Genomic DNA, 21,381 nt, shown 5'->3' with positions numbered 1-21,381 from the left:
TGGAAAGGAGTCTTTACCTTAGCCAGTTCCTAGTAAACAGAAAGGAAAGGCTTAGTAATTATGTGGCAGCATCAACACTAGCAGTATCCCATAATGACAGCATTAACCAAACATTTTGTGTCACTACACCCCCCACAGGTGAGAGTGAATGGCTATTTATGTGGTAGATAACACTACTGTGTATTTCCAAGTGTTCTTCTCTCCTTCCACGTGATGACACTCCCTCTGCCCTTTATGTTAAGTACAATTATTTGACTACTTTTGGCTAATGAAACATGAGTGGAAGTAACATGTGCACATATGGGCCATAGCATATGGCCCATTCACTGCCTGTGGTACATACTCTAGTCTTCTCTTTCTCTGCCACACTAAACTCTGAACCTCATTTTGAAATGTGAGCATGATAAAATGGTGGAGTCTCCATCAGCTTGCGAACCCATCAATGGATACATAGGACAAACAAAAAATAATTCTTTGCTGTTTTTAGCCCTTAAGATTTTTTTTAAGATTTTTTATTTATTGGGGTGCCTGGGTGGCTCAGTCCGTTAAGTGTTTGCCTTCAGCCCAAGTCATGGTCCCAGGGTCCTGGGATTGAGTCCCACATTAGGCCCCCTGCTCAGTGGGGAGTCGGCTCCTCCCTCTCCCTCTGTCCCTCTCCCCCTGCTCATGCTCTCTTTTTCTCTCTCTCAAAGAAATAAAATCTTTTTTAAAAACTATTATTTATTTATTTGATAGTGAGAGCTCAAGAGCAGGGGGAGGAGCAGAGGGAGAAGGACAAGCAGATTCCACACTGAGTATGGAGCCCAATGTGGGGCTTGATGCAGGGCTCAATCCCAGGACTCCAAGACCATGACCTGAGCTGAAACCAAGACTCAGACGCTTAACCGACTGAGCCAGGCTCCCCTAGACCCTGGGATTTTAGAATTTGTTATCCAGGCATAACCTAGTTTTTCCTGACTGGTATAATTTAGTGTCATAAATGTAGAGTATAATGACCCCAGAAGCAAACTATCAGCTTACATTGATAAGAAGTAAATATTCCTGGGATGCCTGGGTGGCTCACTTGGTTAAGCATCTGCCTTCAGCTGAGGTCATGATCCCAAGGTCCTGGGATCGAGCCCCGCATCGGGCTCCCTGCTCAGTGGGGAGTCTGCTTCTCCCTCTCCCTCTGCAGCTCCCCTGGCTTGTGCTCTCTCTCTCTGTCAAATAAATAAATAAAATCTTAAAAAAAAAAGAAAGAAATATTCCTGCATAAAACATCAGACTTTAAAAATCTGAATACTAATATTTTTCATAATAAATTTGTGATATTTTAAATTAATATCTAATGTTATATCTCATGTTGATTCTGGCATCTCAAAAGTTTATTATATGATGTTGATATTCTGCTTCAGCCAAATATTGATTTTTAATAATGAGGCTATTTTGCATTCAGCCAAAATATATATCTGGTGCCCCCTCTAAAAATAATAAATTAAAATTGTATGAATAATTTCATAATAATAGAGGCTATGTGTCCTCTATTTAAAAGTTACCGGACATGGGTGCCTGGCTGGCTCAGCCAATAGAACATGCGATCTTGGGGTTGTGAGTTCAAGCCCCATGTTGGGTGTAAAGCTTCAATCAATCAATCAATCAATAAAATAATTACCTGACAGAAACGTGAAACAACTTGTAAATTAGGTCACAAATTTGTTTTAAGGAAATATACTTTGATCTTCTGGAATTCAGGAATTTTTTGCTGCCATCTTGCATCCTCTATCTTATCTCTTCTGCTGCTACCAGCTGGCTTCCACTACTGATAAGTTCCAGAAACCAGCAGGATTCAGTTTAGTGTTTTGTTTTGACTGCTGGGTCCCTGATGGGAACACCAAGTCAGCTGAATAAGTAAATTTTTAGGTTGGGAACAGAAAAACACAATCAACTCATTTCCTACATATTTTGGGTAATCAGATAGCCACACAGTAGCTGGTACTTATCCCAGCAAGGGGTCCAGACAAGGCTTCAGGCTAACAAAAAAGATCTTAAGTTCATATTCTCTTCCCCCGGGGGGGAAAAACAATGTTAAAAACTGCAGTCATTATGTAAGAGTGAACAAAGGTCAGTTCAAACACAATAGCCTACCAACAGTCTCAGTGCAGTTTTAAGCTTTAATAACTTCAGAAGTACAAATTCTACAAACTTAAAACATCCTTTGAAAGTAAAAATACCATGGCACCTGGGCAGCTCAGTTGGTTAAGTGTCTGCCTTTGGCTCCTGTCATGATCCCAGGGTCCTGGGATTGAGCACAGATTGAGCCCTGACTCGGGCTCGCGGGGCCATTGGCTTCATCAGGGAACCTGCTTCTTCCTCTCCCCCCTGCTTGTGCACTCTCTCCCTCTCTCTCTCTCTCAGATGAATAAAATCTTTAAAAAAAAATAAAGTAAAAATACCTAAATTTCTTTCATGCTTAGTCTTGGGAATTTTTGAACATTAAATGTATTTCAATTTTTTGTTTCAATGTTTATCTTCAGTTGAGAGACAAACACTTGAAATTTAAAATTATTCAAAATTCATAAAATGAAATAAGTATAAAAGAAATTTAAATAAACTTTCAAGTGATGGCTTTTATAAGTTTGTAGCAATTATACTTCTGAAATTATCAAAACCTAAAAGTGCACTAAGACTATTGGGGCACCTGTACATGGAAAACTGTGGGGCCACAGAGTGCTTGAATATAAACTTTTATAATTTACACCCAGCTACATCCAAAATAAGTTGACATATTTTGTAGCAACATATATGCGCACATGTATGCAAGGAGATGTAAAACTGAGTCTTAAGGTCTCTTGAAGCTAGAAGGACATGGTACTAAATTATTAAATCTTTAGGAAAAGGATGGGAGAATGAGGCAAATTAATACCAATATTTGTAATACAGGTTTCTAGTATTATACTATCATTTTTACTTCAGAGGTCGTTGAGGGTCCATTTTTATTAGGGATACTTGTTCTTAAAATAGTATTGTATTCTCCATATTAGTACTGATATTATCATTGCTAAGGATGCTTTTCCGGAAAAGTTAATTTACAAAAACATGAACATTAAGAGAATGCATTAAAACACTCCATAAATAAGGTTTTCCTTCCCTTTAGAAGTCCTCTAGGTCAGTGATTCTCAATCTTGTCTGCACAGTGGAATGACCTAAAGAGCTTAAAAAATACTGACTCTTGGGTCCCACTCTGAGCTTCTGATTCAATTAGTCTAGGCTGGAAAATGGGCAACGGAAATTTTTAAAGCCCCGCGATGGTCCTACTGCACAGCCAAGGCTGAAAACCACTACTCCAGGTCAACATATAATCAGGTATAAGTCAACATAAAAAGAAGTGCAGATATTCAGACCTCCAATTTTTTAAACATAGCAGCAATTGCGAAAAGAACCTAATTTAATCAACAACATGGATGAATCTCAAAAATATTATGTTGGTGGATGGAACTAGAGGGTATTATGCTAAGGGAAATAGAGAAAGACAACTATCATATGATTTCACTCATATGTGGAATTTAAGAAACAAAACAGAGGCTCATAGAGAAAGGGAGGGGAAAATAAGATGAAAACAGAGAGGGGGGCAAACCTTAAGAGACTTAACTATAGGAAATAAACTGAGGTTTGCTGGAGGGGATGTGGGTGGGGGGATGGGGTAACTGGATGATGAGCAGGAAGGAAGGCACTTGATGTAATGAGCACTAGGTGTTCTATGCAACTGAAGAATCAATAAACTACCTCTGAAACTAATAATACACTATATATTAACTAATTGAATTAAATAAAATTTTTAAAAAAGAAAAAATATTATGGTGAGCGAAATAAGCCAGACACAAAAGAGTATACTTATCCTATAGCTCTATTTACACAGTTTAAATACATTAGAACAGGGGTGGGGTGGGGGGACTGCCTGGGAAGAGACACGAAGAAAATTCCTGAGATGGAAATGTTCTCTCTTTTGATTAGGGTACACAGATATATGCAGTTATCAAACTAATGGAAATGGACAACTGAGACCTGCATTGATTTCGCTTTATGTAAATAACACTTCAATTTAAAAAAAGAATAAACATAATTAACTTAAATCTGGATACCTATGACAGGGTCAGGGAGGCGGAGACATGACCCGCCGCCTTCAGAAGACCCCAAATTCTCACTAGCTTTTGGAACAGCAAACCCCAGACCAGAACCGGAGAAAACAATGAGCCAACAGCAGGGAGGGCCAAAGCCTAAGAAATCGCTAGAGGGCTGGGAGCCGGTGTCGAGCAAACGCCCACACCTCGGCGCCCGGGTGTCCCACGAAAATAAGCACCCGCCCCCTTTTCCGGTGCGCACATGGCCGTCTCTGTGTGCCTTCCGGAAGGGCCCGGGGGGAAACGGAGCCACTGCGAGAAAGGAACCGGCGGCAGCTTGGTTCCTGCGCGGATGCTGGGGCTGTAGGCGCCGCGCTTTCGGCTCGTTGCCGCTCACAGGGAAGAGGACGCCGGGGCTCGCTTTCCCTCCGCTGCCTCCGCCACTGCCATGATTCCAGTGTCGCTGGTGGTAGTGGTGGTGGGCGGCTGGACTGCCGTCTACCTGACCGACTTGGTACTGAAGGTGAGGGCCTCGGGCCTAAAGCCCAAGCCCGCGGTGTCCAGGGCCGGGGCGCAAGGCCCGAGGCCTTTTCTCTTCCCCTGCCTCGCGCCTCCCGGGCTGGAAGGGGCGCTGCCAGTATCCACGTGCGCCTTTCCGCGTGGCGCCCGGGCCCCGTGGAGTAAATAAAACGGCGGACCGCGGGAGGGGTGTGGCGGTCTGCGCAGCTGCCGCAGTCGCATTGCGGGGCGGTGCAGGCCCCGCCGCCTTCGGGTCCTGGCTGGGAGGCGCCAGTAGTGGGCTCGGGAGGGTCGGGGCTTTGCCAGACCCCGCGGCAGTGCACCTGGGAGAAAAATAAAAAGTCCGCCTAGGAAAGGCATTGTTCTCCCTCGTTGTCTTTAAGGCCACGACCCTCCAAAGACTGTGGTACTGGAATGAATCTAAATCAAGTTGTGTTTTAGACCAGCGGGCTCGAATTTTAAAGTGCATACAGCCATTTGGGGTTCCGGTTAAAATTGCTTTCTGATTCAGCAGGTTTGGGGCGGGGCCTAAGATTCTGCATTTGTAACCAGTTCCCAGGTGCTACCAGTGTTGTTAGTCTACAGACCAAACTTCAAAGTAGCATACTCAGGTAACAAGGATTTAAATAACTAGTTTCTGACTACTACAATTCTCATTTGCACCCTGTACCCACTTCTTCACACTAATCTCCTTCCCCCACCCCACACGTACATCCCGGGTGCACGGTCCACTTTTCAGCTGTTTGGGAAGGGTAGCAAAAATTATGCACAATTGTCTGACCACATGTTTCAAGCAACCTTTGAAATTGAATTGGGGGGTGAAGGTAACAATAAAGTCACTACAACATACAGATTTTATTCCACAGTACAGTTCTCAAGTGTTTAATAAAACCTTCATGTTATGAATACCGTTTTAAATAGAGTATTACAGTTTAGTATTGTGTGTTTTAGGTGTAACAGTAAAATGAAATGATACTTGTGCTTCTTTGTTGGATTTGAACTTACAAAGTGAGGAGGTTTTACAGCAGAGTCCTTAGAGCAAGGGCTGGGTTCAGCCACTTCCCAGCCTTTGTGACCTTGGCCAAATTACTCTCTGTGCCTCAGTTTCTTAATCTTCAAAATGGAGGTAATAATGGTAAGGATCTTCTGAGACTGTAGAGAGGATTACATTAGTTCATGTACATAAAGCTTTGCTACTCAATCTAAAATTCAAGTACCAGCAGCACTCGCATCATCTGGGAACTTGTCAGAAATGTAGAATCTCAGGCCTTATCTCGGACCTACAGAATCAGAATCTGCATCTTTACAAGATCCTTAGGTGCTTCCTCTGCAGGTACTTGGCATAGTGTTTAGCATATAGCAGTACCAGCCACTGCTTCTTTCAACAGTGATTTTGTTGTTTAGAAAAAACAAAACCACGTGATTTCTTCATGTTGCATATGTGACAAAAGTCCAAAATAAAAAGAACTTTTCAAACCTCTACAGTCTCTGGTCAAGTGTGTGAGGTGATCAGGTTACTTCACTTTCAGTAACAGCCCCTAGTTCTCCAACAGAGCACTATTCCTTGAGCAAAAGACCTAACCGTCACTCAGAATATCTGCCTGGGGAATGGAGAAACCTCAAGTTTTAGGAGTCTGCACCTTCAGCTTCTCTGCTTCCAACTTGGTCTGCTGTTCCATGTTTGGTTCTTCGAAGATTTCCTTAGTAGACATATACTGAAGGGGTGTGTCACTCTACTTTTCCAAGTCCTGGAAAACAAGCAAATTTTTAAAACTTCACCTGAAGACTGAGAACAGAGAACATTACAGATCCAAAGGCGAACAGATACCTATATTCAGTCACGTCCTTTCTTATGACTGATACGGCTGAAATACCCTTCTAGAGACAAGTTTCTCGAATGGATGAGCATCAATATAACAAAATACTTAACTGTACTTTCTGTAACTGAGGGGTAATGGGGGTCAGTGTCAGGGTATATAAAACAAAATCGTACATTACGCAAGGACTTCAGACTTCCCTAAAGATAGAACTCTTGTTAAGCTGTGTATAGCAGCTATCCCCTCAACCCTGGAAAATGTAAGTTACTAAGACCCAAGATGGCTTTACGTAAATTTTGTACTTTTAAATGATAAAAGGCAACCTAATTTCTTACGAGGTTGTTGCTCATAAGAGGATAGAAAGCACTGATTCCATCTAACTCGTTCCCTGTGTTGGATTGGTTGGGGGTCTTTTTAAATTATAGCACAAGACCTCTTTTTGTTGTAGCAAGGCTTCTAGAACTCTTCTGTCTAGTGTGGTAGCACTAACTATGTGTAGTCATGGAGCATTTGAGATGGCACTAGTCCACATTGAAATGTGCAGTAACACTGGATTCAAAGGCTTACATACAAATAAGTAAATGGAATGTAAAATATTTCAATAGTTTATTACATGTTGAAATGATAATATCTTAGATATTTTTAGTTTAAAAATATATTTAAATTAATCTGTTTCTGTTTACTTTTTAAAATTCAGCTACTAGAAAATTTAAAATTATATATGTGGCTTGCATTTGTGGCTCACATATTTCTGTTGGACAGTGCTCCTCTAAGCAGAGCTCAGCAAGCTTTTTCTGTAAAGGGCCAGATGATAAGTATTTTAGGCTTTGTGAGCCACATAGCATCTCTGTCACATATTCTTGGTTTTTGTTGTCTTTTTTTACAATCCCTTAAAAATGTAGAAACCATCTTTAGTTCACAGGCTATCCAAAAACAGGCTGTATTATGGGGTCCCTGGCTGTCTCAGTTGATAGAACATGTGACTTGATCTCAGGGGTCGTGAGTTTGAGCCCCACATTGGGCATAGAGATTACTTTAAAAAGGAAAGAAAGAAAGAAAAACAGGGTGTAGGCCACATTTAACCCATGGGCCATAGTTTGCCAGACCCTAACCTCAACAGACCAGCTAGTCTGAGACCTTTAATATCCTGAAGAATAAACATAAAGCTTTTAAATTATAAGTATCTGGACAGTCAGTATCTTGCTTTCCTATAGAAAAGACTTTTTTGATTTTCTTAAACTTCATACATGTTCTTCAAAACTGAGTGATGTCGAACTTTTCTTTCTCTCCTAGTCATCTGTGTATTTTAAGCATTCTTATGAAGACTGGCTGGAAAACAACGGATTGAGCATCTCCCCTTTTCACATAAGATGGCAAACTGCTGTTTTCAATCGTGCCTTTTACAGTTGGGGACGGCGGAAAGCAAGGATGCTTTACCAGTGGTATTCTTCATTTTCTTTTTTTTGTTTAAATCAGTCGTTGTGATCATGAGAAATGCTTGTTGAATGCACTGTTTCCATTATTTTCCAATCTGCTGAGTTTTAAAATGGTAGTATAAAACTTTTCTGGTTTTATATAAACTTAGGAGATTACATCATTGTACTTTTGCATACATCAAAAATCAAGGTTCTATATCTTGATCTGGGTGGTAGATACATGGGTGCACATGTAAAAATTCTGTGAGCTCTATGTATGAGACTTGTGCACTTTACCGTGTAAGTTATACACTACTAGAAATGCAAAAACAAAAGAAATGCAAAAAAAAATTGGAGCATTTTCTATCAGGAAACTAATTCTGTAGAATTCTGTCCCCTGTCATCACACATAGAAACAAGGGTCCAGGGAGTCATAGGATGCCCAGAAGTCTGCAGGCTTTTCCCTATACTTCTTTTGTGATACCCCTCCAGGAGAATGATATTTAAAATATTTCACAACCAGTAAGGCATATACACAAACCAATTGGGAAAATGACCAGCCAGATTGTAGCAGCAGGGTTCTGGAGTCCCCTGGCCATGCCAGGCATACCCCTTTAGTTTAATAAATTTCTTCAGTCGAGGAGCATATAGTGTTTATTGTTAAGAGGTTCATAATGATCTCTGGGACACCGTAGAGACTGACAGGTTTTGTAGTTGGCAGAATTTCTAGTGTGGGCATAGGAGGCCTTTGTCCAAATTCCTTTTTTCTAGAAATTTAGCTCCAAATGGAATAGAGCTAAATGTAAATAATCAGATCATTAAAAAGCAAAATATGTAATAGTGGATCAAACAAAATAGAAAGAAATTATAAAGAGCAGAAATCAGTGAAATAAAAACTATACAGAAAGAAAGTCAGCAAAGCCAAGTGTTGGTTCTTTGAAAAGATTGATAAAACTAATAAACCTCTTCCATAATTATGAAGAAGAAAATACAAGTAACTAAAAATCAGAATTGAATGGTTAGTATAAAAAAGATAAAAAGCAGTAAGCATTAGCAAGGATGCAGAGAAAAGGGAACCCTAGTGCACTGTTGATGGTAATATAAACTGGTGCAACCACTGTGGAAAACAATATGGAGGTTTGTCAAAAAAAATGAACTAAAATACCAGCATATGGTAGCTATACTTGTGGTGAACACAGGTATAAACTTGTTGAATTACTATGCTGTACAGTAAAACTAATGTAACATTGTATGTCAACTGTACTTCAATTTAAGAAGATTTAAAAAAAAATACCATATGATCCAGTAATTCCACTACTGGATATTTAGCCAAAGGAAACAAAAACACTAATTCAAAAAGATAGATGCACCCCTATGTTTATTGCAGCATTATTTACCATAGCTGTGATATAGAAGCAGCCCAAGTGTCCATCAAGAGATGAATGGAGGGGTGCCTGGTGGCTCAGTTAAGTGTCCAACTCTTGATTTCAGCTCAGGTCATGATCTCAGGGTCGTGAGTTCGAGCCCTGTGTCAGGCTGTGCACTGGGTGTGGAGCCTGCTTAAGACTCTCCTTCTCCCTCTGCCTCTTGCCACCACCCCTTGTTCTCGCCCCCCGCCTCTCAAAAAAATAATAATAATAATAATAAAAGCTTAAAAAAGACGAATGGAGGTGCTCTTCAGTGGCTCAGTCAGTTGATCGTCCGACTCTTGGTTTCAGCTCGGATCATGATCTCATTGATCGTGGGATTGAGCCCTGCTTCGGCTCCACACTCAGCAGGGAGTCTGCTCGAGGATTCTCTCCCTCTGCCCCTCCCCCCACTCGCTCTCTCATTCTCCCTCTCTCTCTCTCTAGAATGAATAAATAAATCTTTTAAAAGAAAGATGAATGGATAAAGAGGGTGTGGTATATATACATAATGGAATATTAGCCATAAAAAAGAATGAGATCTTGCTATTTGCAACAACATGGATGGACCTAGAGGGTATTATTATAAGTGAAATAAATTAGACAGGGCCAGACAAATACTGTATGATTCCACTTATATGTAAAAACAAAACAAATGAACAGCCAAACAAAAACTAAGCAGAGTCTTAATACAGAGAACAAACTGTTAGTTGCCGGACAGGAGGTAGGCAGGGGTATGGGTTAAATAAGTAAAGGGGATTAAGAGGTACAAATTTTCAGTTACAAAATAAGTCACAGAGATGAAAAGTACAGCATAGGGAATATAGTCAATAATACTGTAATGATATTGTATGATGACTACACTTAGCATGGTGAGTATCGAATAATGTATAGAATCGCTATGTTGTATATCTGAAACTAATATGTTAATTGTACTTCAATTTAAAAAAATCAGAATTGAGAAAAAGGAACATTACTGCCTATTCCATAGATGTTTTTAAAAAATGAAACTATTGTGAACAATTCTATGCCTATACATTTGACAATTTAGATGAAACAGACAAGTTCCTTGAAAAACACAACTTATAAAAAGTTAGAAAATATGGGGCGCCCAGGTGGCTCAGTCGATTGGGCACCTGCCTTCGGCTCAGCTCATGATCCCGGAGTCCTGGGATCGAGTTCCGCATCGGCTCCCTGCTCAGCGGGGAGCCTGCTTCTCCCTCTCCCTCTGCTGCTCCCCCTGCTTCTGCGCGCTCTCTCTCTCTCTCTCTGGCAAATAAATAAATAAATTTTTTTTTAGGGGCGCCTGGGTGGCTCAGTTGGTTAAGCAACTGCCTTCGGCTCAGGTCATGATCCCGGAGTCCTGGGATCGAGTCCCGCATCGGGCTCCCTGCTCAGCGGGGAGTCTGCTTCTCTCTCTGCCCCTCCCCCCTCTCATGCTCTCTCTATCTCATTCTCTCTCTCAAATAAATAAATAAAATCTTTAAAAAAAAAAAAAAAAAAAAAATTTTTTTTTTAAAAAAAGTTAGAAAATGTAATAGATTATTCCCAACTATAGAAGGGTAATTTGTAATTATTAAAACAGTAGAAGGAAACTGTTGTTAAAGTTTACCATGTTAATATTTAAGCTCATCACAAAATATAGCTAAAATAAAATGCAAACAAAAGAATTGGTAGGGGAAAAAAGAAATGAATGTCTATAATGTCAAAAGGGCTTTTGTAATTATATGAGAACTAGATCAAAACAATTCTATGTAAATGGGCAAAAGACATGAGAGGAAAGAAACTTTTTATTGGGAACAGTATTCAGCCTCTTCAGCTATGAGAGAATTATAAACTATTACAGCTGCTTAGAGAGATCAGTGCCTGTGCTTCAGTCACATACCTGAAGTTCAGGTAGGAAAACAAGGCAGAAGTAGTGAAATTTTTTTTTTTTTTTTTTTAAAGATTTTATTTGACAGAGAAAGACACAGCGAGAGAGGGAACACAAGCAGGGGGAGTGGGAGAGGGAGAAGCAGACTCCCCACCGAGCAGGGAGCCCCATGCGGGACTCGATCCTGAGGACTCCAGGATCATGACCTGAGCCGAAGGCAATTGCTTAACCAACTGAGCCACCCAGGCGCCCTAGAAGTAGTGAAATTTTTAGCCATTATTTTGAAGCTATGAAATGTGGCTGGTCGATGAATTTGTTAACCCACGAATTGTAAGGAATTGTGTGTTTATGTGATTTTGTTTCCTCCTGACAGGTTCAATTTTGGAATGGTGTTCGGCGTAATTGCCATGTTCAGCTCTTTTTTCCTCCTCGGGAAAACGCTAATGCAGACTTTGGCACAGATGATGGCTGACTCTCCCTCTTCTTATTCTTCCTCCTCATCTTCCTCTTCCTCTTCCTCCTCTTCCTCTGCTTCTTCCTCTTCATCATCTTCCTCTTCCTCCTCCTCTTCCTCCTCCTCCTCACTTCACAATGAGCAAGTGCTACAAGTTGTGGTAAGTACCTTCTTTTTGCTTTTTAAGTTTATTGCAACATGAATATAAGGTATTTCTTCTGGCTAGCATAACTCCTCTCCATATTATAAATATGGAAATAGATGAAAAGTCTCATTTCTCAAATTACCTGCTTAAACAAAAATATTAATGGGAATCTAGCAAAGATTTGTTGCAATATGTAGTAGCAGCAGTGGTAATAGAACAAATGCACCACCATCAAGATTGTCAACAGTTATACAGATACTTGATTCAATTCATGTTGTCTTCTCGAGGTGTTAAATGATTGTTTCTATCAAGGAATGAGGTGACCTATTTAAGATCTCTATACTGTATAAATAAATTGCATTTTAACCCTGTGTAAAGTGTTCCCCTTTCCTCTTCATGGCTTTCAGACTCTAAGCAATAATATCCTTTTATTTAAAGATATAAGACCTTCAGTAATCACTGGGATTTCCTGATGTGAAGAATAATGTGCTGAGTTTTACTCCTTTACTCCTTTATAAGCTATTTATAATAATTCTCACTTGAAAGCACATGTATAAACCTATATCTTATTGATGCATGTCTCCAGAGTGCGGAAGGGTGCTTTACCACTGACTAACTTTTATTTCAAATTTTTTACATGTATTGTTTTTATTTCCATGAGTCATGGGTGTTATGTTCTTAATCGTGCTCTTGTTAATGGAATAGACTATTTAAGAGCTAGTTACTGATTTTTTTTTAACTCTTCTTTTTGTGGTTTCTACTAGGCTGGGCCACTATGGATAGATTTAGAAGTCATTTGTAGAGAATGATAATGAATCTCTCCTATGGTCATAGCTCTTTTTTAGAGGTTCAAAGGATTCGCCAGGTGAGGCCTCAGAAGAGATGATTTATTTCTTCGACATTTACTAAATGTATTCTGCCTACTGGCCCTATGCTGAATCCTGCTTATATGGGGAACAAAATCCAATCCTAGCACTCATGGAGCTTTCAGTCTAGAGGGAGAGCTGCCGTGATTGTGCTACAATTGGACAGAGTACCAGGTACTATGGCACAGAGAAGAGGCATGCTGAGATGTCCCTGGCCCTGGGAAGAGAGGAGAGGAGAGCTTCAAGGGAAGGGTGAGGAGACTCCCCATAGCCTCTAACGAAAGATGGCAGTTGAGCATCCCAGTAACAGAGAGAACCATATTTGCCTATTAAAGATCTCTATACCGTATAAATAAATTGCATTTTAACCCTATGTAAAGTGTTCCCCTTTAGGGAGGGGGGAATAATAGAGTAATAATAACAGTGCTTCCTGTGTGAGGTTTTTGTGCCCATTTTATTTTATTCTTGCAACAATCTCGAGATAAGTATCTCATCACAGATGAGAAAACCAAGGAAGGGAGATGTTAAGCCACTTGCTTGTAGTCACAGCTTGTATATGGTGGGCCCAGTGTTCACCCACCACTGACCTCAGAGCCATTATGCTCTACTCCCTAAAGAAAGACCAGTAATTCTTCAAGGAACTATAAAGTAACTTTCACCTGTGTCTAGGTGGTATATTGGCATATGGTATATGGTACAGGAGATAAGATGGGAAATAGAGATAGGGTCTGGATTATGAAAAGACCATTCTAAAAAGGTTTTTTGGGGGGGGGTATCTGGCTGGCTCATTAAGGCTGGAGTCATCCCAAACTCTCAGGCTACACAATTGGTTATTGTTTGCTAAAGAAGAGATAGTAGAAAAAGAAGCAGGTTGGGAGGAAATGTGATCATTCACCTGTCTGCCTGATAGGATTAGAATGGCAAAGTGTTATTATTATTTCTTCTTTCTGCTTCTCAGTTTATTCAAAGAGTTCACAAAAATATTGACTCTGTTAGGAGAGTCATGCTTCAGAACCATGAAAAAGCTGTCCTCTGTAGCCCACTGTGCATATTTATGTGTACATTTAAGAATGTTATGTCTTCTGGCTTTGATATGGGTTCTTGTAGCTCAGAGAATGTACTTTCTATTTACATTATAATTCCTACAGCCTCATTCAGTATTAATTCCCAAAAACCTGGCACTCTGTGTCATTGAGAGATCAGAATTCTGGTACATCTAATACCCTGTGTGATCATGGCCAAGACAGATGGGCAGTCACATACTGTTGCCAGCAAATAAGACCTACCATCTGTTAGTATAGTCACATACTCAAATCCTTACCTTATCTCATCATTACATCCGTAAAATAATAAAGCAAAAGGGGCACCTGGATGGCTCAGTTGGTTAAGCATCCAACTCTTGATTTCAGCTCAGGTCATGATATCAGGGTTATGAGATCAAGCCCTGTGTTGGGCTGTGTACTCAGCATGGAGTCTGCTTGAGATTCTCTCTCTCCCTCTCCCCCTCCCCCTGCTGATGCTCTCTCTCTCTTGGATGCGTGCATGTGCATGCGCACGCACACTCTCAAATAAAATCTTTTAAAAATAATAATAAAGCAAGGGAACCAATGTCCTATTGAATCAAGCCTACTGATGTATTTGAAATAAAGGTAAAATAAGATGGATACTTGTAGAGAGAGTGTGTATAAGAATTAATCTTAAGTACGTAAATTTAGAAGAGGGGTCAGAGAAAAGGAAACTAGTGATCTGAACAGGCAGACCCCTAACAACATGGAAACAGAGCAGGTATGTAGAAGAGCGTACCCTGATACTTTTTTTTTTTTAAGATTTTACTTATTTATTTGACAGAGATAGCGAGAGCAGGGACACAAGCAGGGAGAGTGAGAGAAGGAGAAGCAGGCTTCCTGTGGAGCAGGGAGCCCGATGCAGGGCTTGATCCTAGGACCCCGGGATCATGACCTGAGCCAAAGGCAGCCGCTTAACGACTGAGCCACCCAGGCACCTCATCCTGCTATTCTTAGAAAGAGTTGCTTAGTAGGGGCTGAGTAAAGAGAACTTCAGATAATGAGCATCATAAAAATATTCATACATTTTGACCATTTATTTACACATCTAGGACTCTAGTTTTAAGGAAACACTTCCAAATATGGAAAAAAAGTATTCATCAAATTCTTTTCCTAACATTATTTATTATTACGAAGAATTAGAAACAATCACAATGTGTAATTGAGGAATGCTTAAGTTATGGGATGGTCATACAGGGAAATATTATGCATACATTAAAAATGAAGATTATGAAAACTAGTTTCATAACTAAGGAAAGACACTTGCAATTTATGAATTTAGAAAGTGATCCCTGCAACATGGTTTGAATCTCCTCTTCAGTTATTAAAGGAGACTTAAAAGTGAAATTCCTCTGTGCACAAAAATAAATTCCAATTGAATTAAAATTGAAACACAAAATCATGAGACCTTGAAAGATAAAAAACGGGTTTCTGCTATATGAACACAGAATTAGGATGACATAAGCATAACACTAAAGGCACAGACCATGAATATTGATAGCTTTGATGACAAAAATTTTTATATATCAAAAAACTAAAAGTAAAATAAAATTAAAAAGCAAAAGAACTTGGGAATACATCTGTGATATGTATTACAGAGGACTGATCGTTGATATTCGAAGTGATCTTCTAGAGCAATAAGAACAAAAGAACACTCTAGGAGAAAAAAATAGACAAGTCATGAGTAGACTACTCACAAAAGACCTATCAATGGTCAGAAGTAGGGGAAAAAATTGAGCTTTAATAATCATCAAAGAGGGGCGCCTGGGTGGCTCAGTCATTAAGCATCTGCCTTTGGCTCAGGTAATGATCCCAGGGTCATGGGATCGAGCCCCACATCGGGCTCCCTGCTCAGTGGGGAGTCTGCTGCTCCCTCTGCCTCTCCCCCTGCTTGTGTTCCCTCTCTCACTGTGTCTCTCTCTGTCAAATAAATAAAATCTTTAAAAAAATAAAAATTAAAAATAATCATCAAAGAAATATAAATCAAACAGAAACTTTTTATTTCCCTCAAATTGCAGATTTGAAATATTTGAATAATATTACTTTGCCCAAGGTTATGGAAGGGTCTGCTTCTGGAGAACAGTTTGATATGTATCAAAGTCCTTTAAATTTTGTGTAATGATAGCATTTATTACTCTCCATGAAGCATAATATTAAACATGGGACAAGGATTATCTTATTTAATCCTCAAAATTACCCTTTTATGTAAATGTGGTTATTTCCATTTTAATAGTGAGGAAATTGCAATGTTGGGGGGAATAATCCAAACTTCCTTGAGGTCACTTTAGCTAGTTAGAGATGGATCCAGAATGTCGAAGAGCCAGAACCAACCATGCTTGTCTAAGAATTTATTCCCCCAAAATATTTGAATATATGTGTCCAAATGGGTTTATCACAGTATTTATAAGAGGAGAAACTTTTGGGCGCCTGGGTGGCTCAGTTGGCTAAGCGACTGCCTTCGGCTCAGGTCATGATCCTGGAGTCCCGGGATCGAGTCCCGCATCGGGCTCCCTGCTCGGCAGGGAGTCTGCTTCTCCTCCCTCTGACCCTCCTCCCTCTCGTGCTCTCTGTCTCTCATTCTCTCTCGCAAATAAATAAATAAAATCTTTAAAAAAAAAAAAAAGAAACTTTTTAAACAATTATATGCCTAACAGTCTATTTTATAGAATGCAATACAGGTATTAAAAATCATGTTGAGCCAGAAAACACTCATGGAAAAATGTTTATGATACCATTAAGTGAAAGGGGCAGGTTTCAAAACCATATTTATAATAAAAGTATAATTTTTTAAAAATATACGTATATGAAAAGACTAGAAGGACATAAAACATTGAGAATAGTTTTTTGTTTTGTGTTTTGGGATCAGGATTATAGGCTTCTGTTTCTCTGAGTTTTCCAGTTTATAATTAAAGTAATAATAAGACAGAGGAGGAATTTCCTCTAGAAGGATACTTTTAGGGTCCAACTCCTGGACTATGAGAAATAGATGCTCAGTATGTAAATAATATTAATGATGTGTGCCCCACTTAACCTAATTTATGGAATTTCTCCTTAACAGATGACAGAACTTGGGAATGATTATTTATCTTACAAGGCGATTCTTGGGTATCTAAAAAACTATACCATGCAGCCCTGACAATAGCAAACTTGCTTTGTGTATGCAGTGATACATGCACATCATCAGAGGAGCATGTGTTTGCAAGACAACTTCTGCTTCTTCATAGGTCCTTGATATGTCTGTATGTTCCAAAGAACTTACTTCCTGCATTAAATTTTAATATACTTATGTATCATTTTGATACTATTTTTCTGACCAATGTACTAGACAAATTTGATGGAATCAAAGAAATGGAGGTCATGGTGCTCCCACTCCAACACCATGAGGTACTTGATTACACTACTCTTAATTACCAGTGCTCATGTAACTCAAGAATATTAAAATGAAAACTCATTGATGGGAGGCAGGAATATCCTGTATTACTCACTTAAGTACTTGGAACCTTGCAATAACAATTCAGAGGAAGGACTAGGAATTGTAATAAGAATTTCCATATCAGGCTTCTAGCCCCTGAGGGTAGAACAGTTGCTGACTCTGTCACTGTCACTCCGCATTCCCTGACACTTTGCCAGGCTCCCTAATTCTTTCCCATGGTGAATACTTCAGGGAGCTAAAGTTTTTACTTTTTTAAAAGATTTTATTATTTATTTGACATAGAGAGAACATAAGCAGGGGGGAGGAGCAAGGGCAGAGGGAGAAGCAGGCTCCCAGCTGAGCAGGGAGCCTGATGCAGGGCTTGATCCCAGGACGCCGGGATCATGACCTGAGCCGAAGGCAGACGCTTAACCGACTGAGCCACCCAGGTGCCCCAAAGTTTTGACTTTTTAACCTGGTGTTTACTGTTATCTTTAGATGGGTGGTGTGCTTAGTTCAAAAACTGCCTAGTTCAGAAAAACTGATGTTTTTACTTTTATTGTGATATAGTAGAGAAGTGAACCACTGCTATTCATATTACTTTTACTTTTTTTAAAAAAGATTTTATTTCTTTATTTGAGAAAGAGAGAACATGAGCAGGAGTGGGGGGCGTGGGGGTGCGGATTCTCCAGCAGATTCAGTGCTGACCACCGAACCTGAAGCGGGGCTCAAGGCAGGACTCAATCTCATGACACTGAGATCATGACCTGAGCTGAAACCAAGAGTCAGATGCTTAACCAACTGAGCTACCCAGGCACCCCTACTTTTAGTTTCCAGAACCTTCAGCCTGGAAGTTTAAGCTTTAACATGGAGCGAACATCGTGGTTGCTTTGTGCCCATGTGTGTATTTATCATTGTGTCTGTGAACAGGTTCCTGGTATAAATTTACCTGTCAACCAACTGACCTATTTCTTCGCTGCAGTTCTCATTAGTGGTGTTGTACATGAAATTGGACATGGGATAGCAGCTATTAGGTAACATTTTTCTTTCTACTACATGTAAAAACTTTTTACTTAGGAGCGTTTATTACTAAAATCTGCTAAATTTGATAGTTTTTTCTTTCTGTGGATATTGCCCAGTGCATATCCACATTATTTTGAGGTACCTTCTCTTTTATAATGATTAATATATTGATGAATATACTCAAATAACTATGTGCATATCTGTAATCTAGGTCTTCTACCCTTTGCCTTTTGCCAGCCTGGTTATATCGTCATGGTGCTTCAAGATTTTCATCAAACCCTGAAACCTAATCTTTATATTCATCATTAGGTCGGAATGATAACCACTACACTTGGAGACCACCCACCTGCCTTCTTAGTACTTTGTTTGACTTACTGGCTGAAATACTTTCCTGCTTCTACTCATGGCCTCTGCTGGCTAGAAAGAACATTGAAAGCTCTGGGTTTGTTAACAAATATCATAGCCTATCTAGAAACCCAAATAGAAGATAAGAGAGGATGAGATCTGGAACTTGCTTTAAGTATCATGCCCTGTTCTTGTCTTGACTACTCAAATGTATCATTGTAATTACACCTGAGCATTTTAAAGGCTCCTAAACTTATAAAGTTGTGATAAGGGAGCACAATGCCCCCTTCACTCCCACTGATAATTAACTGCCATGGTGAACACACATACTGATGGGAATGTGTTTTATCCTCTGAGTATGTGGACCAGATAAAAGATTTTATAGAAGAAGATGTAATCACTTCTTATTACTTTCTAGTTGCTTATGAACAAGAGTCTGTTGACTGCCGATAAACCCTCATCTTGACAGAGCATATGCTGTTACACAAGTGTGACATATAGTGGTTTAAGTGGGCAGCTACTTTTTTTTTTTAATCTCTCACCTTTGCTTCCTTATTTTTAGCATTGCAGCTTTTAGGGTTTTGCATATAAAATCATTGTTATTAACAGTTTAATACTTCAGTGTACGTTTGTGAAACAGTATGGGTAATCTTTTATAAAATCCAACTGCCAAGTGAAAGTGAATTTTACAGTCATATTCAGTACTAAATGACAGCACAATATATTTGGGGAATGGTTTTTTTAGAGTAGCTGTTTGGTCTTATGAGGCTATTATATGTAATTCCATTTTTAGAGAATGAATTGATAAAAAGTAGTTCTCTTAAGGACAATTTGAGCATTATGCATATTTAAGTATACTTATTTTAACAATAATTCAACAGGAATACACTTAAATAAACCTCCACTTTTATGAATAATAGCTAAAACAGATATAAATATTTAGATACTTTACTTGAATTATATTTTCTTTTGTGTCCTTCTCTGAAAATAATTCAGAGTAAACCATAAAAATGTTTTTCATTTAGTTTTTCACAAATATTAACCATTTCTTTATATATGTGACTAATTTCAAGTTATTTGCTCAGCATATTGGTTTCTAAAAGTTTTGAAGCTTTAAGCCTATTTCAGAATGCCCTTGTTTTACATAATGAAATTTCATAGACAACCAAATCTGTACACTATTGTAAAATTATGAGATAAATATACATCATATATGAGTTTATTTTTCTCTACTGTCCAGAGAGACTTGTTAAGCAAGAATTTAAATCACAGTGGTAAGTTTTAAAATACATTATTAATTTGAAAAATGCAGTACTAGTAGTAAATTCCTTTTTCTTATGTGATTTCTTAGGGAACAAGTTCGATTTAATGGCTTTGGGATTTTTCTCTTCGTTATTTATCCTGGGGCATTTGTTGATCTGTTCACCACTCACTTGCAACTTATATCACCAGTCCAGCAGCTAAGGATATTCTGTGCAGGTAACAAACTTAAATTTCTTTATTCATATGTGTATCATTATGGAAAATATTCACTTCACAAATGAAAACATCTCACCTTTTGGTTGATAAATTCAGTTTGTAAGATTCTCAGTTAAAAGTAATAAAGCAAGGGGCTCCGGGCTGACTGAGTCTGAGGAGCATGCGACTCTTGAGCTTGTGAGTTTGAGCCCTATGTTGGGTGTAGAGATTACTTAAATATTTTTTTAAAAAGTAATAAAGCAAAATAATGTACATTCCAGTGCCTTCAAAAACAACAATTTTTAAAAGGTTGAAAGTAAAATGAACAGGACATACCATGGAAATGTGAACAGGAAATATGACTACATTGTTAGTTAGACATAGGGGGTGACTTAATAATCATAAGGAGGGTAATTCACAGAGAGAATGTAATCATTGTGAACTCACTGCATCAAGTAACAAACCATCAAAACAAAAATGGAAAAGATGCAAGTGCAAGGAAAAAACAAAAATGTAATGAAGGAAGCTTATCTCATCTCTTAATACATGGCAAGTAAGTGTGAAAAGTCAGATCATCCAAACTCGAATTAGTAAAGTAAAATTCAATAAATATGTCAAACTCTATATCATGACAGTTTCTTTTCAAGTGACCATGAAACATAAAAATTGACCAATTCAGTTCCAAACATAATTGTGGTATATTTAAAAATGATAATGACATAAGTTGTAAGGTTTTGCTAAAAGGAAAATTCACTGTCTTACACAGTTATGAAATAAGAAATGAAAGTCGGTTAAACATTCAACTGAAGAAGTGAGAAAAGAACTATAAAATAGTTAAGAAGCAATGTAATAAGGATGTAGGTAGAAAATTATAAATTAGGGGAAAAAAAAACCTTAAGCCCGAGAGGTTTGAAGAAAAAAAGGATTATACATGGCAAAAAGCATGTATAGACAGAATGACAACCGATACAGAAAAAACTAAAACAATTATAAAAGTGTTTTGTTCATCTCTGCAAAAAATTTTCAAAAACTTGGATAATTAATTAAAAATATAAATGGCATAAACTCCAGAGAAGATAGAAAAAAAATCTAAATAGGCTAATTACAATGGGAGAAATTTAAAAAGTTGATGAAGAATGCCCCTGAAAGTTTCATAAGTGTAATTCTTTCCAATCTTGAAGGAAAGTTGTTTTTTTTATTCTAATTTAGTATAAACTTTCCACAGTGCATGGAAGAAATTAAAAAAAAAAAAATAGGCTAATATAACACTGATACAACATCTTGTAAAGTACCAAAAACTCTACATACGGTGTATCTGAACAATGCAAGGATGGTTCAACAATAGGAAATGTATTTGAAAGTGGTAAACATTATTTACCATTAGGGAAAAGTAATCCTCATCTCGCAGATATTGGACTGGGTATTTAACAAAATTCAACATCCATTAATGGCTAAAAAACCAAAAGATTTCCTTAGTAGAAGTAAAA

General features: G+C 38.6%; 1 protein-coding gene across 1 annotated transcript in view; it reads left to right on the top strand.

Annotated features, from left to right (window-relative positions):
- The first annotated feature begins 4,428 nt into the window (after positions 1-4,428).
- MBTPS2 (membrane bound transcription factor peptidase, site 2) overlaps positions 4,429-21,381 on the top strand; it is a 38,554-nt gene continuing 21,601 nt past the window's right edge. The window contains exons 1-5 of the mRNA XM_044911582.1: positions 4,429-4,620; positions 7,727-7,875; positions 11,501-11,741; positions 17,999-18,102; positions 19,788-19,915. Coding sequence (XP_044767517.1) covers positions 4,546-4,620; positions 7,727-7,875; positions 11,501-11,741; positions 17,999-18,102; positions 19,788-19,915 — 697 coding nt within the window. The 5' untranslated portion in view covers positions 4,429-4,545. The remainder of the gene's footprint in view (positions 4,621-7,726; positions 7,876-11,500; positions 11,742-17,998; positions 18,103-19,787; positions 19,916-21,381) is intronic.

This window comes from Neomonachus schauinslandi, chromosome X (genome assembly GCF_002201575.2).
Source record: "Neomonachus schauinslandi chromosome X, ASM220157v2, whole genome shotgun sequence".
In the NCBI taxonomy this organism is placed as follows: domain Eukaryota; kingdom Metazoa; phylum Chordata; class Mammalia; order Carnivora; family Phocidae; genus Neomonachus; species Neomonachus schauinslandi.
This window is presented reverse-complemented; position numbering and strand designations above follow the sequence as displayed.